The sequence below is a fragment of the Schizosaccharomyces pombe genome (genome assembly GCF_000002945.2).
Source record: "Schizosaccharomyces pombe strain 972h- genome assembly, chromosome: III".
Classification (NCBI taxonomy): Eukaryota; Fungi; Ascomycota; class Schizosaccharomycetes; order Schizosaccharomycetales; family Schizosaccharomycetaceae; genus Schizosaccharomyces; species Schizosaccharomyces pombe.
Genome location: NC_003421.2, coordinates 684145 through 707628, shown reverse-complemented (window position 1 = coordinate 707628; position 23484 = coordinate 684145). Strand labels below are relative to the sequence as shown.

General features: G+C 36.9%; 12 protein-coding genes and 12 long non-coding RNA genes across 24 annotated transcripts, besides 2 other annotated features; 12 read left to right on the top strand and 12 right to left on the bottom strand.

Moving 5' to 3' along the window:
- Nucleotides 1–148: 148 nt before the first annotated feature.
- Nucleotides 149–1985, bottom strand: SPOM_SPNCRNA.6979. Its single transcript, NR_196320.1, has one exon. It is a non-coding gene; the product is annotated as a non-coding RNA (long non-coding RNA).
- On the top strand, nt 731–2819 carry xks1 (xylulose kinase). Its single transcript, NM_001355890.2, has 3 exons — nt 731–1821; nt 1907–2401; nt 2453–2819. Exons 1-3 carry the CDS (start codon nt 853–855, stop codon nt 2654–2656), a joined length of 1668 nt encoding a protein of 555 aa, NP_001342982.1. The 5' UTR covers nt 731–852; the 3' UTR covers nt 2657–2819.
- SPOM_SPNCRNA.6978 lies at nt 2115–2685 on the bottom strand. The gene has a single exon (NR_196319.1). It is a non-coding gene; the product is annotated as a non-coding RNA (long non-coding RNA).
- Nucleotides 2811–5032, bottom strand: vps5 (retromer complex subunit Vps5). The gene has a single exon (NM_001022920.3). The coding sequence runs from the start codon at nt 5020–5022 to the stop codon at nt 3292–3294; it is 1731 nt and encodes a 576-aa protein (NP_587929.1). The 5' UTR covers nt 5023–5032; the 3' UTR covers nt 2811–3291.
- SPOM_SPNCRNA.1152 lies at nt 4445–5263 on the top strand. The gene has a single exon (NR_150006.1). It is a non-coding gene; the product is annotated as a non-coding RNA (long non-coding RNA).
- Nucleotides 5128–5493: an LONG TERMINAL REPEAT.
- A 5-nt stretch (nt 5494–5498) lies between these two features.
- Nucleotides 5499–5847: an LONG TERMINAL REPEAT.
- An 84-nt stretch (nt 5848–5931) lies between these two features.
- Nucleotides 5932–8565, top strand: taf6 (TATA-binding protein-associated factor TAF6). Its single transcript, NM_001022919.3, has 2 exons — nt 5932–6079; nt 6238–8565. The coding sequence occupies exons 1-2, from the start codon at nt 5948–5950 to the stop codon at nt 7462–7464; spliced, it is 1359 nt and encodes a 452-aa protein (NP_587928.1). The 5' UTR covers nt 5932–5947; the 3' UTR covers nt 7465–8565.
- mug123 lies at nt 7565–8844 on the bottom strand. The gene has a single exon (NM_001022918.3). It carries the CDS (start codon nt 8589–8591, stop codon nt 7884–7886), a length of 708 nt encoding a protein of 235 aa, NP_587927.1. The 5' UTR covers nt 8592–8844; the 3' UTR covers nt 7565–7883.
- Nucleotides 8845–9192: 348 nt separating this feature from the next.
- On the top strand, nt 9193–10207 carry cbc3 (RNA cap binding protein cbc3). Its single transcript, NM_001022917.4, has 3 exons — nt 9193–9449; nt 9502–9754; nt 9877–10207. The coding sequence occupies exons 1-3, from the start codon at nt 9230–9232 to the stop codon at nt 10022–10024; spliced, it is 621 nt and encodes a 206-aa protein (NP_587926.2). The 5' UTR covers nt 9193–9229; the 3' UTR covers nt 10025–10207.
- Nucleotides 10147–11717, bottom strand: rml2 (mitochondrial 54S ribosomal protein uL2m). The gene is made up of 2 exons (NM_001022916.3): nt 11546–11717; nt 10147–11472 (listed from the first exon to the last, which is right to left on the bottom strand). Exons 1-2 carry the CDS (start codon nt 11705–11707, stop codon nt 10546–10548), a joined length of 1089 nt encoding a protein of 362 aa, NP_587925.2. The 5' UTR covers nt 11708–11717; the 3' UTR covers nt 10147–10545.
- On the top strand, nt 10646–10963 carry SPOM_SPNCRNA.6977. Its single transcript, NR_196318.1, has one exon. It is a non-coding gene; the product is annotated as a non-coding RNA (long non-coding RNA).
- Nucleotides 11084–11344, top strand: SPOM_SPNCRNA.6976. The gene has a single exon (NR_196317.1). It is a non-coding gene; the product is annotated as a non-coding RNA (long non-coding RNA).
- Nucleotides 11522–11922, top strand: SPOM_SPNCRNA.6975. The gene has a single exon (NR_196316.1). It is a non-coding gene; the product is annotated as a non-coding RNA (long non-coding RNA).
- Nucleotides 11923–12062: 140 nt separating this feature from the next.
- SPOM_SPNCRNA.6974 lies at nt 12063–12349 on the bottom strand. Its single transcript, NR_196315.1, has one exon. It is a non-coding gene; the product is annotated as a non-coding RNA (long non-coding RNA).
- A 100-nt stretch (nt 12350–12449) lies between these two features.
- Nucleotides 12450–16058, bottom strand: SPOM_SPNCRNA.6973. Its single transcript, NR_196314.1, has one exon. It is a non-coding gene; the product is annotated as a non-coding RNA (long non-coding RNA).
- sfc4 (transcription factor TFIIIC subunit Sfc4) lies at nt 12695–15804 on the top strand (the record flags this gene model as incomplete). The annotated part of the gene is made up of 1 exon (NM_001022915.3): nt 12695–15804. Exon 1 carries the CDS (start codon nt 12784–12786, stop codon nt 15802–15804), a length of 3021 nt encoding a protein of 1006 aa, NP_587924.1. The 5' UTR covers nt 12695–12783.
- rpl1201 (60S ribosomal protein uL11) lies at nt 15983–16540 on the top strand. Its single transcript, NM_001022914.3, has one exon. It carries the CDS (start codon nt 15997–15999, stop codon nt 16492–16494), a length of 498 nt encoding a protein of 165 aa, NP_587923.1. The 5' UTR covers nt 15983–15996; the 3' UTR covers nt 16495–16540.
- A 17-nt stretch (nt 16541–16557) lies between these two features.
- Nucleotides 16558–17124, bottom strand: SPOM_SPNCRNA.471. Its single transcript, NR_150855.1, has one exon. It is a non-coding gene; the product is annotated as a non-coding RNA (long non-coding RNA).
- Nucleotides 17125–17201: 77 nt separating this feature from the next.
- Nucleotides 17202–18101, bottom strand: naa20 (NatB N-acetyltransferase complex catalytic subunit Naa20). Its single transcript, NM_001022913.3, has 2 exons — nt 17984–18101; nt 17202–17926 (listed from the first exon to the last, which is right to left on the bottom strand). The coding sequence occupies exons 1-2, from the start codon at nt 18059–18061 to the stop codon at nt 17462–17464; spliced, it is 543 nt and encodes a 180-aa protein (NP_587922.1). The 5' UTR covers nt 18062–18101; the 3' UTR covers nt 17202–17461.
- On the top strand, nt 17547–17785 carry SPOM_SPNCRNA.6972. Its single transcript, NR_196313.1, has one exon. It is a non-coding gene; the product is annotated as a non-coding RNA (long non-coding RNA).
- An 856-nt stretch (nt 18102–18957) lies between the features above and the next one.
- Nucleotides 18958–19894, bottom strand: pef1 (cyclin-dependent protein kinase Pho85/PhoA-like Pef1; the record flags this gene model as incomplete). Its single annotated transcript, NM_001022912.2, has 2 exons — nt 19848–19894; nt 18958–19796 (listed from the first exon to the last, which is right to left on the bottom strand). Exons 1-2 carry the CDS (start codon nt 19873–19875, stop codon nt 18958–18960), a joined length of 867 nt encoding a protein of 288 aa, NP_587921.1. The 5' UTR covers nt 19876–19894.
- Nucleotides 18986–20139, top strand: SPOM_SPNCRNA.6971. Its single transcript, NR_196312.1, has one exon. It is a non-coding gene; the product is annotated as a non-coding RNA (long non-coding RNA).
- Nucleotides 20140–20222: 83 nt separating this feature from the next.
- On the bottom strand, nt 20223–21750 carry pgl1 (6-phosphogluconolactonase). Its single transcript, NM_001022911.3, has 2 exons — nt 21544–21750; nt 20223–21425 (listed from the first exon to the last, which is right to left on the bottom strand). The coding sequence occupies exons 1-2, from the start codon at nt 21726–21728 to the stop codon at nt 20837–20839; spliced, it is 774 nt and encodes a 257-aa protein (NP_587920.1). The 5' UTR covers nt 21729–21750; the 3' UTR covers nt 20223–20836.
- Nucleotides 21428–23055, top strand: SPOM_SPNCRNA.6970. Its single transcript, NR_196311.1, has one exon. It is a non-coding gene; the product is annotated as a non-coding RNA (long non-coding RNA).
- dpb3 (DNA polymerase epsilon Dpb3) lies at nt 22133–22952 on the bottom strand. Its single transcript, NM_001355889.2, has 2 exons — nt 22682–22952; nt 22133–22580 (listed from the first exon to the last, which is right to left on the bottom strand). Exons 1-2 carry the CDS (start codon nt 22799–22801, stop codon nt 22437–22439), a joined length of 264 nt encoding a protein of 87 aa, NP_001343092.1. The 5' UTR covers nt 22802–22952; the 3' UTR covers nt 22133–22436.
- Nucleotides 23056–23484: the final 429 nt, after the last annotated feature.

The window sequence follows — 23484 nt, the reverse complement described above, 5'->3', positions numbered from 1 at the left end:
ATGCTGGTTTTTTCATTAAAGATATTTTCGGCCTCATACTTTTGAGATGTAGCATTTTGTTTTAGCTAAAAAACATGTTACTCATTGAAAAAAATAAGCTTAACAAAACGAAAGTAAGTGGTTCGTTTCTCTAAGCTTAAATTAAGGACGCACATTACGCATATCTTAAAATGATATTTCAGGATCTTTGTGATAACGAAGCCTAACCACAACCATATAGGATTTGTATTATTTCTTGCTTTATTACATACCATTGCTCAGTTCTGAGTACAATTAACAAACAAGAAAATATTAAATTTATTGAAGTAATAACTTTTTAACGATTTTTTAAGTAAACGACTTCATTTCTCCTTCTTTTCGTGTTCTCCCAGAGTTCAGTCAATTGTTGCTGAAACAAGAGTTTTTAGCTTTATTCCTTGTCAGTATCAAACTTTTCAGCCATTTTTTTATATTGATATTCGATTTTGAAACGAATATCACTTTTTTTCAAAGAGTTTTTTGCCAAACGTGTTTCCAACGCGTTGTTTTTCTCTAGAGTAAACAAGGTACCTTACCCCAACAACACTCTGAGTTTTTTTAAGCTAACGTTTGAAAAGGTTTCGGTAAACTGTATCTAAGGTATTTTTACGAACATAATCGTAAGTAAAAACGGACATAAGTCACGGCTAGAACTTTTGGATGTCAATGGTTAACGATATATATATTGATCAGACATATAACTGCGGAAAATACAGCTTAAGGAAGGCGCTAAAACGAGATTTTTCTGTTAATTTGATTTTGTCGAAATTCATTCTTTCCGTTTCTTAAGTACAATATATCGACAGTCATTTTAAAGATTTGACTTTTGTGAATATGTTTTTAGGTTTGGATCTCTCAACTCAGCAGCTCAAGGGCGTGGTCATTGATGAGTCTTTGAACGTGCATCAAGAGGTTGCCGTCGATTTTGATCGGGATCTAAGTGATTACAACACTATCAAAGGGGTCTACAGGAATGGATATGAGGTTTTTGCTCCAGTATGTATGTGGCTAGACGCCATCGATTTACTGTTTGAGAGACTTAAGGCTTCTGTGGATGTTAGCAAAATACAAGCTATATCTGGTGCCGGTCAGCAACATGCAAGCGTTTTCCTGCTTAAGGGAAGTAAAAAAGCCCTCAATTCGTTGGATGCCAAATCTTCTTTAAAACAACAATTGGAAAGTCTCATTCATCCAACATCTCCAAATTGGCAAGATGCCAGTACTACCAAAGAATGCGAGGAGCTTGAATCTTGCATTGGTGGAGCCAAAGCACTAGCGGACCTTACTGGGTCTAAAGCTCACCTACGCTTTACTGGACCCCAAATCAAGCGTTTTCGTCGTTTGCACCCCGAGACATACGAAAATACCGAACGAATTGCACTTGTCTCTAATTTTCTAGCCTCGGTACTTCTGCAAACCGAGGCACCTTTAGACATCAGTGACGTTTGTGGAATGAATCTCTGGGACATTCAGAATGAGAAATTCGATATTCGCTTGTTGGAAGAAGTTGCTGGTAATTCTAAAGGACCCGACTTGGCTAACAAACTAGGTACGGTTGAGATTAACGGGGCAAAACATCTAGGACCAATTGGGAAGTATTTCGTTAAGAAGTATGGGTTTTCTCCTAACTGTCAAATCATTCCTTTAACTGGAGATAACCCTGCCACTATTTTATCCCTTCCTTTAAGACCGGGAAAAGATGTACTATTATCATTGGGTACTAGTACTACTGCTCTAATGGCTACTCAAAACTATGTGTGTTCTCCAGAGTATCACATGTTTGCTCATCCTGTTACGCAGAACGTAAGTTGAACTTGACTTTCTTTTGGTGAAGTAGTTGTTCAAAACTCATCATTTTCTCTGGTTTTCTAACTAACATGGACTTTAGCATTATATGGTAATGTTATGCTATAAAAACGGTAGCTTAGCGCGGGAACAGGTAAGAAACACAATCAATGAAAAATATAATGTTTCGGACAATACCAGTTGGGACCGCTTTAATGAATCGATTTTGAACCCCAACATTAAAGGTGCTGGTGAAAAGAAACAGCTCGGTCTTTTTTATCCACAAAGGGAGATTTTACCCGCAGTTGGACCGGGTACGTGGAGATTTGCAATCCAAGGCACCGAGTTGTATCAGGTGGATAAAGATGAAGAATCATGGGATTATCCAGATGAGGATGCTTCTGCCATAGTTGAAAGTCAAAATCTTGATATCCGCATGCGGATTACTCCTTTGCTAACTGGTATACCACAACCTGATCGTGTTTATGTTGTAGGAGGAGCTAGTCGTAACGAGGCTATTGTGTTTAAAATTAGCCAGGTTTTGGGATGTGATGTTTATCGGCTAAAACACGGCGGTAGTAATGCCTGTGCTGTTGGCGTAAGTGAACGGAAAATGTTGTTAATTAATAGTTACTGACCATCAATTTAGGGCGCTATCAAGGCTGCATATGCAATGAATGGAAAAGGATTTACCTTTGAAGAATATGTAAACAAATCTTGGGATGAGTCCAAGAAAATTGAACTAATCATGAATAAACCATCCGCCCAAACTTATGAAGAATATGGAAAGCTTTTACCTTTCCTCAAAAAGGCTGAAGACATTGCGATTCAACAGTCAGATATCCGGCATTGAATTGATTAAATGCTTTTCCATTTCGCACTTGATTATGTGATTAGCTATTGATATAACGAGATTATTAATGAAAGCGAAATCCACTTTTTTTTTTAAAAAATATGAATAAACCTTAGGATACAAAATGATAAACGTTTCCTACATGAACATTTTTTTGAGCTATCGTTTTGAGAGCTTTGAATCACGAGTCTAAATTAAGACAAATAAATATGTAACATAAAGTAGTCATACACCATATTATTAAACAAATTTTTGCATACGCTTTTACATATAAGTAACACAATTTAAGCAGGAAAAAGCGTTTAAACATAAACAAATATAAAAAGGCTTGAGTAACAAAGACAATTTTTAAAAACATACACAAGTTATTTATTTACAAAGGAGTGTAGGGTTGCTGTAAGGTTAGTAGATAGAATGCAATATTTTAAGGTACATTTTCTTTTCAAGTAATGAAGTACCATGGACGAAAAGGGAAATTGCAAAAAAATAATTAGAATAGAATAGAAATCGTCAGCTAGAGAAGTGCAAAGTAATAAAGCGGTAGTTGGAAATACATTAATACGAATATGGGATAGAAATATTACACGAAAGAAAAACATAAAAATTAAAAGAGTGCATAGGGAAAATTAGAGTCGTTATTGATCCAAAAATGATTCCCAACGCTCAATAATTTCTTTTTGAGATTCAATTGCAGATTCCAACCACGTTTCAACACTAGCTTTGAGATCATCAACTCTACTGGTTGTGAGAGAACTCAAATCTCGTTTTAACAGAGTTGTTGATTCCGAAAACTCTTTTTCCAGATCAGCAGCTTTTGCTCGATATTTTTCGTATTGTTCTTCCAAGTAAGGGAGTGATTTTTGCTGAGATTTCGCTTGCTTTTTACATTTCTCAAGTTGAGTTTTAGCACGAGAAACAGCTTGAACTGAAGATTGCCATGTCTGCCACAACTTTTGACGTGTAGTAAAGGCATTTTTGGCACTCTCCACGTACCGAATGTACTCCTCCAATGTAGTGCCCAGTGTCAAATTGTCTTGAGCAACCTTACGTTCTTGTACAAATCGAAGCTCTACCTGGAGTTGGGAAAGACCATCAAACTTGGATGATAAGGTGGGCTCTAAATCAACTAAAGATAAATTTCCAACAGCCTCGCCAAAATCATGGATGGCTGAAGCGAACTGTATGCGTTGATCTATGGATAAAAGAAGCGCGTGATAAACCGACTTTAGTTGAGTTTCCAACGAATCAAGTGTATCCTTTGCTTCAATTAAAATTGGATCCTGTTCGGAAAATTTAGAAGATCCAGAGGTATGGAAGGCGGAGGTGAATGAGTCAAGTAAACCAGATGTTGAGGGACCTGAGCGCAAAGGACTTGATGAACTCTCAATGAGAGTAGTACGATGTGTCATTCTAGGGTCAAATGTCTCTGCTTCAAGAAACAACTTAAATGAGTAATCATCACGTAGAACCGGATGGGCAGATATTTTGCGAAGCATTACCTCCAAGGCTGCTCGTCGCTGTTCAATAAATTCATCATCAAAACGGCCTACAACCTGCTTTTCCGGGATGGGAGGAATGATACAACCCGGATGATTATTAGAAAGCAATTGATAAAGAAAAGCAAAATCATTATATCGTCTTTGTACAGTCACATTGCTAACAGAAGGTTGATTGTGTTCCTCTAAACGAGTGGAAACCGAATATACGGTATGCGATTTAGTGATTTCCTTAACGGTATGAGGGTCATGAACTTGGATGTAAAACGGGGTAAGAGATTGAGGTGCCGCTGCCGGGTGCGCCTTCTGATTCTCCGTATCTGTTAATGAGGTTGAACCTTGCTTCTGGGAGGAGGCAGATGAGACAGTGTGTGTAAAATTTGGAGCAGAAGATGAGGCAGCGTCTAAAGTATCTACCGTCTGTTCTGAATTTGGTATAGTGGGATTTTCCGTTGCTCCGATAGGAGAAGGGGAAAAGGAGTTCACTTCTGAGATCCAAGGCTTATTTGCAGAAAAATCTGCATTCAAAGCGGGACTAGATCCTTTTAACGGATTAATTTTTGTATTTAAACCAACTTCCAAACGGTTGTTTTCGGGTGCCATAGAAGGTGCATCAGAAAATTGCAAGGGACCTAAAGGTGCAGAATCCAAAGTTAACGTTTCAAACGGAAGAGATTTCAAATTGACGCTTCGTTTCCTAGGAGATGTATAGATATGAGTTTTTGGTGGAGAAGCTTGAACATTCGGCGACTCTTCTTCCACTCCTTCAGCTGAGGGCTCTTGGTCGGTTTTTGGAGGGTTCAGTGGAGAAACGGAATCTGCGAATGGATTAAATGCATCGTCTTCTTCATATATATTATGCCCAAGCATGATGGTGGCCGGTTGGGTTTTTGGATCTGATCACTGAAATCGTGCCTGAAATGGTGATGCGCAGCCCAACGACGACTAGCGAAAAATAACGATGGTTAAATACGTTTAGCAATGCGGGGTGACTTGCGGTGCAACTAGATAAGTGTCAACAATTCAAGTTTCTAATTCCTTTTAAGGCTACATTAAATTATATTTAGCTTGTAGAAGCAGTATATTGCGTTATACAGTATTGTGAGTGGTGGGTGATAATATATTTATCATTGTAACAGCTAATAACTGGACTGAGAATGATGCTCTGTTCAATCTAGACTTCTAATTTTAACTACTATTTTATATCAATATCAATGGATGTTTTAGTAAACAAACATATAGTCTTCTGCTATTGTTCAACAAATTGAGATTAATTGGTATTCCATGTAGTGTATTTTGATGCGTAACGTAATGTTTAATAGCGATTTTAGTGTAGCTCACTGTCTTGTAAGCTACGCAGTTTGGTATCTGATTTAAGGATACGTAGAACTGCGGTGAGTTTTCCTTGTGATCTATTATATTACAATACACAGGTTGTATAAGTAGCAACTGAGTATAGGTATTGTATTAACTGGGTTATAATGTTACCTATCACTAATATAGCTCATAACTGAACTGAGGAACGAGGTTCAGCAGTAGCTCTATTTATAGTATTCAGATAATATAGATCTTAATAGATTATCATTAAGATCAATCTCCATATCGTATCATACATGGTACGATATATAATTAGAACATGTGACATATAGTGATACGCAACGTAGTGTATTATAGCGTAGTGTAGTATTGCTGACAAGTATGTTAAATAAAGCAGTTGCTTCTAACATCGTTAACTACTTCTCTGCAGATGCAATTCACTCATTGATCCATAAATCGTTCATCTTACTACCAAGTCATGTCCTTGACAGTATGGAATATTGAATCCATCAAAGATGTTGCTGAAATGCTTGGGATTGGCAATCTTGCCGATGAACCAGCAGCAGCTATTGCAATGGATCTCGAATATAGAATTCATCAGGTGGTTCAGGTAGGTTTCGTGAAAGTAGACTATGAGATTTTACTTTCTTTGGAAGAGGCTAAAATAACTAAAAAATTGTTGCTAGTTTTTTACGATGCCTTTCAATTTGCTAGATAGTCTGCTTTATTCTGACATTAAACATAATTCTCTAACAGTATTTGATTTAGGAAGCCACTAAGTTTATGGTTCATTCTAAAAGAACTGTTTTAACTAGCGCAGATATCTCTTCAGCGTTACGGACGTTGAATGTTGAGCCGTTATACGGCTTCAATAATTCTCGTCCATTAGAATTTCATGAAGCCGCTGTAGGTGCAGGCCAAAATTCCCTTTACTACCTTGATGATGAGGAAGTGGATTTTGAAAAAATCATAAACGCTCCTCTCCCTAAAGTCCCTAGAAACATTTCTTACAGTGCACACTGGCTGGCCATCGAAGGTGTGCAGCCAGCCATTCCTCAAAATCCAACTCCCTCAGATCACACAGTTGGAGAATGGGCATCCAAGGGTACTTCAGGGGTTATGCCAGGTGCTTCAACTGCTGCTAAAGAAGCTCGAAACGGTGTCACTTCGATGGACAACGTTGAGATAAAACCGTTGGTGCGACATGTGCTATCCAAAGAGTTACAGCTTTATTTTGAGCGTATTACCAGTGCATTGCTTGATGAAACTAATGTTGAGCTCCGTGATGCTGCCCTATCGAGTTTACGTGACGACCCCGGATTACACCAACTTTTACCATACTTCATAATGTTTTTATCGGATTCTGTAACTCGAAACTTAGGAAATCTTGTGGTTCTTACTACTTTAATGCACATGGCCTGGGCCCTTCTTGATAACCCCAACCTTTTTGTAGAGCCTTACGTCCAACAACTCATGCCATCCATCCTTACTTGTTTGGTCGCGAAGCGCCTTGGCAGTGATCCTAATAATCACGAGCATTATGCACTAAGAGACTTAGCTGCTTTTTTACTCGGGATTGTTTGTGATCGATTTGGTAATGTGTATTATACATTAAAGCCTCGCGTTACTCGCACGGCACTCAAAGCATTTTTGGATAACACCAAGCCATATTCCACTCATTATGGTGCCATCAAAGGCTTAAAAACTATGGGGAAAGAAGCTATTAGAGTCCTCGTCGTTCCCAATATCAAAGTTTACGAAGTCCTAGTTCGGAAAACCTTGGAAAAAGGAAATGAAGAGGAGATTTACGAGGCCAATAAATGTATGGATGCTTTGTACGACGCTTTGCTATTACTGCGGGATGATCAATTACCAAATCAACGAACTCTTCCGCCAAATGCTAGTGGTCTTCTTGAGAAGAACGTTGGCAGTTTAATGGCTGAAAAGATAATGAAGGAAAACGATACCTCATTGCTTCTTGGTCTGCTAGAATAGTCTTCGTTGGGCATAAAATATTTGTTTTTGAACAATTTAATCTATGAATCTCGGACTTTAAAATATTTACCCAATTTTCCACACTACCTAAACCATTATAGGTTCTATAATTAAAATGTTATTGATATTCATGTTACATTAAAACAGGAAGCACCGAATAGCTTTCAAATGAATAAAAATAGAATGATGATAATATTGATATAGTTTATTTCATGTTTTGATTAAAGATGTGAGACTAGCTGACAATGCCGGGTTTTAAATGAAAGAAATACGTAATAGAACAGAAAGGGGAAGGAATGCTTGATTATGCCAAAGAATGCGAATAAAAGTAAACGAATTAAAGCAATTAAACTAGGTGAGGGAATAGCACCATAATAAATAATAATACTTTATCAGATATCGATGGAAAAATAACTGCACTAATCGCTATCGAATTCATCATTGTCCCCCATATTTGTGATTACTAGACGTTTCATTCCTTCTTCAGCACTGTCCTCGTCTGAAGATTCAGAACTGCTGCTTCGTCGATTGACAAGATAAGATTGAATATCATGAGTAGGTGATCCGCTACGAGATTCAAAGCCGTCTGATTGAGTAGTTTCGGCTCTGGAGTCTGCTCTTGAATGTATTGACATTCCCATAATGGAAGGTGCAGTCCCACTATGGGTTGAGCTGGCACGTGAAGACTCAATCATTGAGATATATGTTGGTGCAGTATTCGATGTCGAAATTACCAATTCGTCCTCATCGTCATCCTTACCTTCGGTAGCAGATAATCGTGGAGTAAGAATGGTGTGCTGAGGAGCCATTGTACGTGAATGAAGCGAAGCAGGACGGGTGTGATAAACACCATGATGCTGGCTAGAAAATACCCTTGAGCGCATGCCTCCTAAGCCTTTGCTGGAAGACTTCCCATTTTGTGATGAACTTTTGATTGATGGGCTAGAGTGTAAAGGAGCCACACGGCCTATATCACTCCAGACAGTCGCCTTTGCACGGCGTAAACTCTGTACGTAAGAAAAAGTAGAACCATTTGACTCATGGTTGCTATTAATGGCATTCGAAGTTGGAAGGGAAGACCTCGAATATGGATCATCATGGCTCGATCGAGTAGCTAAACGTTCCATGCGATTAGTCTTCTGTCTAGTAATGATTATTATCTATTTATTCCTTCTTTGAATAAGTTGCTTGTAGAGTAATTCCAATTAATTTTTAAAAATTTCACAGACAAATGCCGGGATTAGAAAACGAATGGTGTTAAGATAGACAATCTTTTATTTGATTAAGCAATCAGCTAAAACTAATTAAACAAAGCTCATATATCTTTGAAAAGCGCAAGAATTAATGTTTCGTACTGAAAATTGCAAATGTGCGGAAGCTATGTTTACATGTCTCATTCTCGAACATACGGTGTCCCAGAGGTAAATCTTATTAGGTTTTACTGTAATATCCCATAAATTTCTGTAAATAACAATACGCAATTCAATGTGCTTTAGCGTACTGTAGATTCTTACACAAACGAGCCTTACATGCAAAAAGCCGATTTAATCTCCATTTTCCTTCTTAATTTTAAATACAAATTACATTTGACTTCCGATCTTCACTCATTATAGGAGACTGTACCGATTACATTGCCTATAGGGATCTTTCATCTCTCGTTATTCTCGTATAGCAAATTATAGCGCGTCGTAATTTTCTTTGGACGGCACATTCACTCTTTTGGAAACTGCATGTCTGCGAAGCAGTTGTAGAGAAGTAGATTTAAATGGATATCGTTGCAGAGACTCAGATTGAAGAAGAATCATTGATACCCGACGCCACTAGTACTCCATTAGAAACGGAAGTGGTGGCTGATACTACATTGCGTAAAACAGCTTTACATCTAGCTGGCGTCGATAATCTTTCAGAAGAACAAGTCAAAGGATTTATTTCAGCTTATGCTCCTGAATCTCAATGTACAATTGAATGGATTAATGATAACGAATGTAAGAAGCGAAAACTGGCAAAGGGTTAGTCTAACTCTATAACCGCGTATAGGCAACGTTGTTTATGCGGATGATGATGTTTCACGAAATGCTTTATTTCATTTAATTATGGAGTCTCCGACAGAATTTTCAGAGGAATTGGAATATCAAACGAAACCACACCCAACTGTACCGACGTGTCAATTCAAAATACGTTACGCCCGCTACGGAGACAAGAAGGTTAAAAGCGCACATCTTTACTCGAGATATTATCTGTTTCACGGTGATCCTCGAGAAGAAAAGGCTCAGAAGAGCAAATCTAAAAGGTATAACTTGTGAAAACCAAATTAGTCCGGGTGCACTCATACTTTTCAAAAATCATTTCCTCTACTTTTGAGAATCTCCTTTTACTCAATTTTATATTCAAATTACTAACACTTTCGCACAGTAGAAATCAAGATGAAAGGGGTTCGCCATTAGATGAACGACTAGGTCCTAAAGTGTCTGACCTTACACTGATGGAAAGAATATTCCAAGTTCGACGCAAGCCACGCAAATCAAGGAGAGACCGTCGTTCCAGGGTTTCCAAGCGTTAATTGTGTTGTAGAGAAATATTAAATACCCAGTTTATCCGCTTTTAAGTCGCTTTTCGCTGGACGAAGGCAAGAAAAAATTAATATGCTAAATTAGCTACAATTTTATAAATAAAATTTTTTTATTTAGTTGGCCATATTAAAATAAAACCGTTCTTTTCTGCGTTTAATAGAATACTCTTTTGGTACCTGAATGATATCGATAACCCTTTTAAGGTAGATGTAAGCAAACGACAATTTTGAATGGGATAGTCCTTAGCTTTAAGCAACGTTGTGATGAACAAAAATTACCAATACAGATTTAAATTGTAAGAGCTAAACTCTTAAAAAATGCTTAAAATTTTTCGTCGATAAATGACGGTCGACACAAAATAACTATACATAAATGCATCTGGTCCACAAATGGATAGGTAATAGCATCGACTATTAAAATGGAGAAGGGATCATGAAAATTGAAATGCATTACGGTAATGTAAAACATAGAAATGTAAAAGTCATGAAGACAGAGATCATTAATAAAATGATTACCGCTTTTCCTTTCCACGAGGACGATCGCGGACGAGTAATTTATTAACATTTTTACCTCTTCTTGTTTTGTATCCACCTTTAGCCAAAACACCCCAAGGAGATTGAGAAGGTTTATTACCAATGCTTTTACCACCACCACCACCATGTGGATGGTCACATGGATTCATAGCTGTACCTCGAACCGTAGGACGAATGCCAAGCCAACGTGAACGACCGGCTTTACCAAGCTGGCGATGTTGCCAATAAATATTGCTTACAACACCAATGGTAGCAAATGATGTATCCAAAATCTTTCTCTCTTCACCACTTTGTAGACGAACGATAGCATATTTACCATCAAAAGCTATGATACGAGCGCTACTGCCAGCAGAACGACATAGCTTTGCCTTTTGATTTGGATTTACACCAATGGCATGAATGACAGTTCCTATAGGAATTAATCTGAGAGGAAAACAATTTCCTGGCTTCAAATTTTTTGCTGCAAAAGTTCCATCTTCAATTTCAGCAGCTAGGACGGGGTCCATTTCTACTGGCTCGCCATTAGAACCAGTCTTCAAAAGCGATCGAAAGCTCTCAACTGTATCGCCTTCGCGAAGCCCGTCACAAGCCAAAATATAACTTTTGTTGGCTGTTTCGGAATTCAATTTTTCAACAAGGGCAATGTGACCACTTCTACCAGGGTCATACTCAATTCTAATCACTCGATGAACACCCGGTACTTTTCTTTCAAAGTCAACAAGACGAATACGTTGTTTGTGTCCACCACCCTGATGCCTTACAGTAATTCTTCCTGTTTCATTTCTTCCACCTTTTTTTCTTTTTGCAACGGTCAAAGGTCGAAAAGGTTTCCCTTTCCAAAGGTAATCACTAACTGGTCTTTTTAAATGACGAAGACCAGGAGATATAGGTTTGTAAGTTTTAATCTTGATAAGAATTAGTAAAAAATGAATTAAGGCTTGATAAATAAAAAGTAACCCTCGTGTTAATATTACATACCTCGAACTTCGTTTTTGGTCGTAGAAGCATCCCTACATCGTAGGGTCTCTCGGAAGATTCAATTTTTTCACCGCTTGTAGATGCGGTAGAGGCATATCTGAACAGCTTTAACGCATGAATTTGAGGAATCAAATACCCCCGAAATCGATTATAACTCAACATGGGGATTTCCAACTAAACCTATGGTAAGAACTCACAATATGATGGACTGCGAATTAACGAGTTCAATCATAATTTGCGACGCTCAGTGCTAAAATCTTTACACAATCCAAGGTGTCGTTAACTGTGTAAATAAATGAACATTGATCTAGGGAATACAACATAGAGGAAATTGAACACATTAGCTATAATAATGAAGAACTTTGTTTTATTGTTTGATCATCTGTGTAGTAAATATTTTATACATTGTAAACCCGATTCTATACGTTTGAAAGTAATGGCAGGTCAACTGAGAATTTCAACCACGTTATAATATATTGGAAATTTTGATAAATTGAATTTGCTTTTCCTTCGAGTTGAGCAAAGTTAAACTAGAATTTACGACACCTGTAATAAGCCTGCTGAGCATGAAGAGTTTAAGGGATTCAAGGTATCAGGAAAACATTGCTTTCTCACAAAACTCTTCTCACATTCCTTTTTGGATGTGTGCTTAATTAATTACTAAATAAGTTCACATACCAAAAAAATCTTATTTAATATACAGTTTCAACGAAAAGTTTCAACTATGGAAATTTGTTTTGTTAACTCGTTCATTTTCGTTTCAAAACAATTCGAAGATGGGGTTGATCTGCGTTTGTTTAATATAGCTTATTAGTTTGCTTATGAAAGGTTTCGATACTATACTCTGTGTACACTGACAAAGGTCAATCAACATGAAAAGCCTTGAGATGCCATTTTCCAAAAAAAAAAGTGAAAAACACTATTTGATTGACTAGGATCTTCCAAATTCTTACAGATATTAGGTATTTTGACAACATCAAAATTGTCAAGTTTGCAATTCAAAAATGTTGCAAGTAAAATAACTGGTGTCAGGAAAAAAGGACTAATATTTATTGACTTCATATTAATTAGTCAATTGTAGAACAAGATATGTGGTACCCATGACCTCTTTGTTTATTGAGTACTTCTATAATGACTTACTTCAACTTTGCCTTCACCAACGCCAACGCGAAAACAGCCAACTTCAAGTAGGCAAAAGGAACAGACCGATTTGAAAGCATGATTGAGCATCTTAAAGGATGATTCAAAATGGTGGAAATAGCTATGTGGATTCCAATATGAATGAAACGCAAAATGATACAACTGACAACTTTGATGCTGAAATGCAAGATCTAAACGGGTATATAAGCGAAATTGTCGATGAGGCTAGGAATGTATCTGAAGTTGATGCAAAATTTTTGGGAGATACCTCTGCCCTTCAAGCTGAGGGCCTTTGGTCAGACGAAGAGTCAGATTATGAAGGCAGTGACGATGAATCAAACTTTAGTAAAACAGCCTCAAGAACCGAGGACGACATTGCGAACGAGGAATGGGAAGAAAATTTAAAGGCAGTTGCTGGATTTAGAAAAGTCCGTAAAGGTCATAAAGGTCGAGGACGTGTTAGTCGAGCTGATATGCTTCCCTCGGTGGAAGTGCAACAAATGTTGAGTTTAGCGAATCATTTGTTTGCGCAAGAAGGAAACTTCGACGAAGCCCAAAAATTAGCTGAAGAGATTGTTCGTATTGATAATAATGTCATTGCGGCTTGGAAAATGCTTGGTGAATGTCATCGTCAAAGGGGTAATGGAAGAGTAAATATTGAAAAGTGCTTAATTGCTTGGATGGCGGCTGCACATTTAAAGCCGAAAGATCATGAACTTTGGTTCACCTGTGCGAAACTCAGCGAAAGCTTAGAGTTTTGGGATCAAGCAGATTATTGTTACAACAGAGCCGTCTCTGCGAAACCTCCAAATAAGTCGGAACTAAAAAAATACATTTGGAATAGATCTGTTCTAAATAAGGAACATGGCTCCTTGAAAAAGGCAGCTGAAGGCTTTAAATTCCTACTTCAATCTTCGCCATATAACGCGTCTATATTGAAAAACCTAGCAGAGATCTACATTAAAATTCATGCCCCAAGAGAAATATTAAAACAGTTCGAGATTGCTTGGAAATATTTTTATCAATACCCCGCTCCACCTATTGGAAATGACATTTTCGATTTACCGACTCTTAACTTATATGCTGAACTTTTATTGTTAGACCACCAATGGTCAAATCTTATCCGCTTAATTAATCGCGGTGTACGATGGTTTCGTGGCCGTAAGTCCGAGTCTTTCTGGGACGAATTTGATGATGACCGGGAATGGGATGTGGATGAGAGGAGACGCGAATTTCCTAACGCATCTGAAGAGCATACTAATAAAGAGGCATATTTACTTCCTCATCTTTTTCGCACAAAACTTGGAATTGCAAGATTAAAAACTGGGGAGCTTCCAGAGGCCGAGTTGCATTTCTCAGTCATTAAAAATTTACCTCCTGATTATGCTTGGGGAATGCTTTACGATATTGCGAAAGCTTATATGGATATTGAACGTTTAGATTTAGCTTTGGAGTACTTTGTATTAATATGCAACCATGAGCCGGCTCAAAACATTGGATTGTGGTACAACATGGGTGTCTGCTACTTGGAACTTAAGGAATATGAACATGCTCAACAATGTATGGAGGCAATTTTAATCGTTGACAATAGCAATACCAATGCTTTGATAAAGCTGGCAGAGATTAATGAATTACAGGATAACCGCGATGCAGCACTGGAAATAGTTACGAATATATTTGAACAAAGACGAAACATCAATGAGTTAGAAAGAGAGCAAAGCCAAAATGAGGACCATGAAAAGAACGTCGGTTCGCAACTTTTCGTTGGAAATCAAAAAGTACCTCAAGACAAATGGGAAAAAAGAGCAAGGATAAGTAGGTCTAAAGAAGAGGCTAGGCAGTTTACAATTTGGAAGACAGAAGAGACTCAGAGACGGTTTCATAAGTTAGATATACTGCGACAATCACTCAAAAAGGAAGAAAATGTAAGTGAAAGTTTGAATGAATGGCTGGCAATTGCTTCTGAATTGATCGATGAGTTTGTGAGTATTAAAGCTTTCTTTCCATCGGAGAAAAAAGCTAGAGCTAGAGCAGGATTGCTGACTCGACGTACTCGGTATGCGAGCTTAAATGATCAATTAACTAGCATGATTAATCGGCTAAACGATTCTCTTACTAGAACCAAATATGGTGATCTCGATCTTGATACAATACTGAGAACGGGCTATTTTCGCAACGTCTCTATCGACGCGTGGTATCAATTATTCGTTGAATTTTCTCTCAGACTTACAAAGGTTGGTTCTGTCCAACAAGCTTATGATGTACTGACAACAGCGATGGGGGCAATCCTGTTTGATCAAGATACCATAAAACGCCAGAATTTACGTTGGTGCATGCTGGCATGCTCCATGTATGCACGGGATCCCCAAGGGGCATTAACTCCTTTGCGTTGGGTTTTCACAACTTTTCAATTTCGGCAAGACACTTACCGACTTTTTTCAGCTGTTTTAAGTCAAGGATATGAATGCTCGCGAGCTTTTGTTGATAGCGCAAATCAAAAATTTCTACTTAGACTTATTAAGCTAATGGACCAGTTAATGAGCAACAGCTTAGTGTCTGGAGCCGCTACACTGGTAAAGAACGACGATGGATTGGCTACCGTTCCCACATCCTATGATCCTGTGCTAGTCTTACTTTATGGTCATATTATGGCTCGCAATAGAAGTTGGATTCCTGCAATTAATTACTATAGTCGTGCTTTCGCAATTAATCCTGATTGTCCAATTACCAATCTTTCACTTGGTTTGGCTTACCTTCATCGGGCAATGCAGAGACTGTCAGATAATAGACATTATCAAATTCTTCAGGGATTTACATTCTTATACAGGTATTACGATCTTCGGGTTAACGAAGGTTTAGGAGAGAAGCAAGAGGCACTTTATAATTTAGGAAAAGCATATCATTTTATTGGATTAGAGCACTATGCCGTTAAATATTATGAGGCCGTGCTTGGGTTATCTCCAATGTCTCAAGGGGACAAAATGACCTCCTCAGAATCAACTGTGTCTACGACTTACGATTTTGGGTTTGAGGCTGCGTACAATTTACGACTTATTTACATATGTAGTGGAAACATAAAACTTGCGTTTCAAATATCTTCCAAATATTTGATTTTTTAAATGTTACCCGAAGATCAAAGTAGTCAATTGAACATAAATTGAGCTCTAAATTTCATGTTTACTTAGTCTATTTAAATTTTGAGAATTAACTACCATCTCCTTAAATCTTTAGGGTAGGGTTGTGACTGTTGTTTGGTCTTCCCTTTGGACACACAGAATCACTCTTGCTTGATCCCACAGCCACAACCCAAGATGCCTCCTAAATTCGATCCCAATGAAGTAAAGACCATCTTTATGAGAGCCGTCGGTGGTGAAGTCGCCGGTGGCTCCACCCTTGCTCCCAAGATTGGTCCCTTGGGTTTGTCCCCCAAGAAGGTTGGTGAAGATATTGCCAAGGCTACCAAAGATTGGAAGGGTCTCCGTGTGACCGTCAAGTTGACTATTCAAAACCGTCAAGCCGCTGTCTCGGTTGTTCCCTCTGCCTCTGCTTTGGTCATTAAGGCTTTGAAGGAGCCTGCTCGTGACAGAAAGAAGGACAAGAACGTCGCTCACTCTGGCAATGTCTCTCTTGACGAAATCATTGAGGTCGCCCGTACTATGCGCTTCAAGTCTCTTGCTAAGGAGCTTTCTGGTACCGTTAAGGAGATTCTCGGTACTGCCTTCTCTGTTGGTTGCACCGTTGACGGCAAGAACCCTCACGACGTTCAAAAGGAGATCGACAATGGCGAAATTGAGATCCCCCAAGAGTAAATCAATCGTAATTTGATATAAAATAACTCATTTGTGACCTTCTCAATTTTCTGTAAAGTTGCGTGTGATTTCTGATTTAATTGTAGAGGTGCTTTTTGTATAAGAACTTGGTTGAATAAAACCATGAAGTGAAATTTATCAGTATAAAGTCCGTTGTTGGACAAAGGTTGAAACACTCTGATCTGTTAGATACATTCAATTCTCTGGTCAATTTTCAATCAACCGATATAGTAGAAGGTTGAAATAAAAGGCCTCTTCTCTTTTCGTTGAACTGGCGTCTTTTTAATCTTCGAATATTTTCTTATTTCTTTATTTAACTTTTGATATTGTAAGCTCATGATGTAAATTTTTTTTCAGATAGTTTTACTTTTAAAAAAATAATTCACGTTAAAAGTTATTGCTGGCAATTACTTACTACTTGTTTAAAAAAAATATTTCTGTGGTGAATTGTTTTTGCAAAGTTGTTAAGTCAGATGATCGTGTAGCTACGATTTTTGGTAAAGATATGTTTTACATGTATTTACATAGTTTTGTCTTTCATTTTGCAAGTATAGAGGACTGAATGGAAGTGGGTAGTATAGTCATTCATTGATTTATTGCTAACATAAATAGAAGTTATTTAGTTTGCCATTTCACATTAGAGAAATAAAGTAACTAGTAGACGATTTGCTATTTATCTAAAGGAAACTGAACGCAAATTTCAACCATTGTGTAGTGATACATTATTTTATTGATAAATTATCAAAATGTTCCAAAGAGTTGCATAATCATTAATCAAAAACTTCAAATACTTACAATATCAATATGTAAGCAAGGAAAAGGACCGAGGTCTTAAAGCATAGCAAATATTAGTCGTTTCTGAACTTTGATTTTCATTAATATGATGTACATACTATACCATTTACCTAATATAAAAAAAAATCTTCTTCCTTTGCACTAGTTAATAGATTTGTAAAAAGAGAGTGAACTAAAATGAAACATCAGCTGGGCTGCATTTGAAATTTTCCCCATTCTCTCGAATGCTTTCTCTATTAACATCTCGCGAAAGTGGTTTCCGCATATCAAATGAATCCTCATCCTTTCCATGTGGATTACTATAGTACCCAATAACTCGTCTATAAACCGAATACCCCAATCCTTTGTAAAAGTCAATTGCAAGTGCATTGCTGGCACGCACAAACAGGTCAACAAAAAAAGCGTTTTCAGAATTTCCTACAGTTTCTAAGTAGTCCATCATCGTTCTAGCAAGGCCTAAACGACGGGAATTTGGCGCTACTGTAATGGCGGTAACATGAGTATGCCACTCTTTACCGGTTCCTTCTGATTTCCCCATAATATAACCCATAAGGGTTGGATCAGATAGGTCAGACTCTTGTACAACACACAAGCTAGGCCATTTGTTCAAATAACTGAGATAAAATGAAATATTGAACTAAAAGTTGTTCGAGTTAATGAAAGTCCGCTTTAAGTACGGTAGATGGTAACTTACGGTCTCCGTTAGAGGATCTAAATTTATATTGTTAAATGAAAATAAATCAGTAGCTTTGAATTTTCGCGTATCAGTCATTTTTTCATGTAATGTAAATTCTAGCAGTATGGGTAAAACTAAAAGATTTGGCGAGGTAGAAGATGTCGTAAAAATACGATAAGCCAAATCCGTATATCTCCTTAAACAATAGATTGCTGGGCCAAGCGAGTAGAAAAACTCAAAAGAAATTGTAAAAGACACAATTATTATTTCATGTTTACAAATTGAACCTTCTTCCTAAACGAAACTCAAAGAAATTTAGTCACCTCCTACCATTGATGCCTCAAAACTGAAAAGATGGAGTATAGATGAAAGTAAATAAAAAGAATAATGAACGACAGAAACCACATAAAATGTCGAATGGTTAAAGAGAACATTAATAGAGAATCCCTTCATGCAGTTAAATAATAGGGAAGGAAGCCATTAATCCACTAATAAAAATAAGTGAAAAAAGATTGTTTTTCATGTGCATTGCGGATAATTGCTTGAAATCCGCAAATTATTATCAGTATACTAAAAACCCGCATTGCTTTTTGAATATTATCCTTTTGCTCCTTCATAAAAATGTCAGACGCAATGCGGATCATTCAATTCTTTAAGTATTTCATTTACGACTTGAATGTCATCAGCGACGATATTTTAATCGTAGAAAATAAAACGCCGTTTAATTCTTGGCTAAAAATATATTCGACAGCTTCAAATCCTCTCAAAATAATAACCAAATATTTACCTCTAAACCTCGTTTAAAAAAGATCAATAGGGATAGCTACTTGGGCTAAAACAGTTGCGAAGAAATTTGAACGTCCAAAAATATTGTGCTCTTTCCCTAGGTGAAATGCATTCTTTCCAAAAAAAAAATTAATGATTTCAATAGGAAACTGAAATGAATAAATAAAATCGTAATTTGGTTAAACTTTTTGATGTTAATTTACAGCCTATGCGGTTAAAAACCAAGCATGTTGAAGCGCATCCTGGCCGGTCGTCCTTAATTCAGGTTGTAGACGAAGCATCCGTCGTAACAAATCCAAACCAAGAGGATCAAATGTTGGAAATAGGTAGGCGAGATCTTGTGCTTTATAAATAGGGAAAGTAGGCTTATATTCAGGAAGTAAAGAAATTCCGGGCCATGATTGTTCAGTAGGAGTTCCCAATAATCGGAAGATTTTTAGTAGCTGATCCTCATTATTTGACCCAGCAAATAGAGGACGTCCTGTAGCCATTTCTGCCATGATACAACCAACTGACCAAATATCAATGGAAGTTGAATATACTCGAGAACCCAAAAGAACGTCAGGAGCACGATACCATAAGGTGACCACTTCGTTTGAAAAAGTATTCACTGGAATTCCAATTGAACGGGCTAACCCAAAATCCGCCAATTTCAATTCACCACGACTGTTGATAAGCAAATTTTGAGGTTTCAGATCACGATGTAGAACTCGGTTTTCGTGACAAAAAGATATCCCTTTGAGTAATTGTTGAGTAAAATTTTTTACTTGAGAAGGTGGAAGAGCTCCTTGGTTCCCATAAGTGTCCATGTACTTTTTCAAATCTTTTTCCATATATTCAAAAACGAGCATAAGCTTATTTTCGGTTTGCAAAACGTCTGAGAGAGACATAATATTGGGATGCCTAAGCTCCTTCATAAGACTAATCTCACGGATAGCAGTACTAGGTGTTCCTTCATCTGCATCAATACGAATAACTTTGAGAGCGACAATTTCACCAGTCACTCGATTTTGCCCCTTATAAACATGCGCATATGTTCCCTCTCCTACTTAAGTTAATGAAATTGCAAATTTTGGGACCTCAAACTCATACTTACCTAACTTTTCAAGCCTTTGGTAGTTCATGTTGTGCGATGGAAATATCAAGTGCCTCCTCTACGATGACTAACGACTTAAGGTGATGTTAAGCTAACAAAACTGTTTTTAAGACCTACAGTTTTGAAGAATATGCTAAGAAAAAAAATTTTTAGTCTATTGAGTCATGTCGAACATCTTGCTATAATGTAAACTATTGTAATTAAGATCACTACAGCTTCTATCACAAATTAACCTAATGATAATTAATCAGAAGGTTGCCATCTGTAGAAAACACATAAGTATTAATAAACCCTTACATAAAGGAGAGTTTAAGCAATTGCATGTTTTTGGATATAAATTTCCATCTTTGCTTAAAATCTATCATAAGCAGTATGAGAAAATGCCGTAATTTTGCATAATTTTAAAAATGAATTAATGATTTAATAAAAGAATTGAAGCTAAACTATATCACTGCAATTCAAAAACAATTGGTTTACTTTATCTTGTTGATGAAACACATTTTAGAACATTATCACCAACAAAAAATGATACAAGATAGCTTAAGTTTATATATTTCAATGATTCATTTCTTCATTAAAACATCATATTTCTGCAGTGTGGGTTTGGCCAGTGATATCAATCAACTAAACATGATTCTAAACGAAGCAATAAAACAATTTAATAAAGCATTAGCTTCTTACACATTGTTTACAAGACTAACCTTTATACGCTAGTCTAAAATAAAAAACAGACAACAAATGCAAAGAGGATTTGAGGAACAAGTTCTCTCCTAATCTACTAACATGTGTTAAAACTGGTCATCAAGCATTCCACGGAAGTGACTGAAAGCATTTTGAAAGTCATTATCTAAAGCGTTTATGCAAAGAATCTCACGAACAACAAAAGAGAACTGCAACCTTTCCCTTGAAAGACCTTAAAGAAACAAGTAATGAATCCGAAGCATGTAGCAATTAAGCATTCTAAAGGCCACCTGCTTAAATTGAACTGCCTATTGAGGGAAAACCTTCAAAGAGGATCTCTCAAGATTGGCTGATGCTTCATCATCCACAAACCAGCTTGTACGAGTCAAATTGTTTCGAGTGATCAGCGCACTTGGAAGTTTAGATGTAAAATCCTCAATGACAATAGGCAAAATATCCTTCTTACCAGCACCTGTGGTAACAAAGGCAATGGCTTGAGCATGTGTGACAACCGGTAAAGTCAAAGTGATGCGGTCTTTAGGGGGTTTGGGCGAATCAGTGACTGGGGCCACCCAAGCAACGTCTTCCTGGAGTACCTCGTGATCGGGGAATAGAGAACATGTATGGCCATCAGGACCGCATCCTAACAGCAGTAAATCAAACACAGGGACCTTAACAGTGGAGCTATTTGCAAACACATGCACTAATTGTTTTTCATATTCATCAGCAACATTCTGAGGGTCAATAGGATTTTCTTTCAAAAGCTCAGGATTGATGGTATGAATTTTTTTAGGGTCAAATCCTTCAAACTTGTCAAAAATCAACTTTTTACAGAGCGCATAATTTGAGTTTTCATCATCTAAAGGAACAATTCTTTCATCAGCAAAGAAAACTTCCCTAAATAGAGCTGTTAATCATAAATTGCCTTAAGACAGAGTGTTTCACGTCAACCAAAGCTAAACAAAACCACAGTGAATCCATACAACTCAAAAGTATATAATATCTGTTAACTTACCATTTGGAAAACTCGATACCTCTCTGTTGAGCCAATCCTTCAGCCAAAACCTTTGGTAAACTTCCTCCACTAAGAGCTAAAGTGAACACGCCATGCCTTTTAATAGAAGCTTCACTTTTCTCTTTAACGAATGCACCAAGTGCCTTTGCAACTAAACTAACGTCTGAAAATGAGTAAACCGACATTTTTTCTACTTGGTTCTGGTTTGCTTTCAGTATTTGCGCAATTGTTAGTAATGGAGTAGTATTAACGAAACAAGGTGGAGTGTCGTAATTCATTCGGTAGTCGGAAATTTAGAACAGAACAAATCTTAAATCAGTTTTCGAGTATAGTAATGTACGATTACGGCATTATCACGGCAAGGTAGCGGAGGTATAGAATATAACCATGAAGCAAGCAATACGTCTGCATCGCTGGGATTAGATAAAGAAGCTCGACCTTCTCTGCATTTTTGTTTAAATAAATGAACCAAATGATATTGAGAAAGGAATTAAATGAAGAATATACAGATGGGCGCTGGTAGCTTTTCAATATCTTTCAATCGAGTTCAAACGTTTAACCATTTCCTAATCATTAAGATTGTTTATAGATGTAGCTAACAAAGGCCGCAAATTAGTCATGATTGAAACATGAAAAATCAGGTAACCCAATTTAAGAGAACATGTGTTCTATTTTATCCAAATAGCTACAGTAGTTGTTTGATAAAGCTGTTTGAAAATGCGCATTGTGGATAAAAAGACACAAGAGCATGAAAACGAAGAAGAAAACTCAAATAAAATTCATTAAATCACATTTTACTGACAAGATGATTGTTTCCTTTCATTTCATGAGGAAGTTTCTGAACAAGAAAGGAAACACTTAAGCTTCCGTTTTCCAGTTCTCACACTTTTTAATTATATAGAAAACAAATCTGATAAAAATTCAAATTGATCGTCCTTACGTACAACGTCCTCAACGTCCCTGTATCGTATTCCTTTACGTTTTTGTAATTTGGCAAGTTGATAAGCCTCTGTTGCTAACTTTTCAACAAATAATTCCTAAATCATAAAATAGGTAAGCTTTTATTTTTCTTTTTCTTTTATGCAATCAAAATGGTGCTAAGTCGCCCAGATAGCTGATTTATCAACAACACACATACAGTAGCTACTGAAATTAACAAAGCAGATGCATTAGAACAGTAGTGTACGTCTTCATCTTGCTTTATTATCCTCTTTACTCTGCTCAATGGCAATACAGTTTTCCCATATGTTTTCTCCATGAATCAATCCTATCGACCGAAACAATTTAAAGGACTGGAAAAAAGCAATTATACCCTTAAACTATAAGGTTCTAATATAAAATAACCCAAAATCTCTAGTGCTATAAAAAATTATAGCCTTCTGATTTCTGACTTTTAGTGTGTTGTTGTCAAAATACGAAGTACTCTCGCGTCGCGACCTAATAATAAACATACTTACTTTACCACTAGAACCTTACATTGTTGTTTAACTTGAAACATAAATATTTTTAACTTTTTTTCTATTTTTAAAGAGTATTTCATTTAGTTCTCATAATTTCTAAGACTTTGTGGATTAATAATTTTTTATAATCAGTATAGCATGCGTATACATCAAAATATACTCGATATCGAGTTAATACACTTGGTAAACAAAAGCCGATATAACAAGGCAGCGTTAAAAATGAAAAATAGTAATCACTAAGAATATTTGTAGAATCCTTTTCTTTTTAATATCTTATGCCGTTTTCATATCATAAAATAGGACATGAGTAACTAACACATCCCGGATACGTTTCATAACTATAAATTTGAATATTTTGTGTAAGAAATGAACTTAAATTGCAAAAAATCAACTGAAAATTGCTAAGATGTCGTCCAATAGTAGATTCATTTTAAAAAAAGAAACAAAAAATAAAAGACTCAGCTAACCCCAAACGACCGAT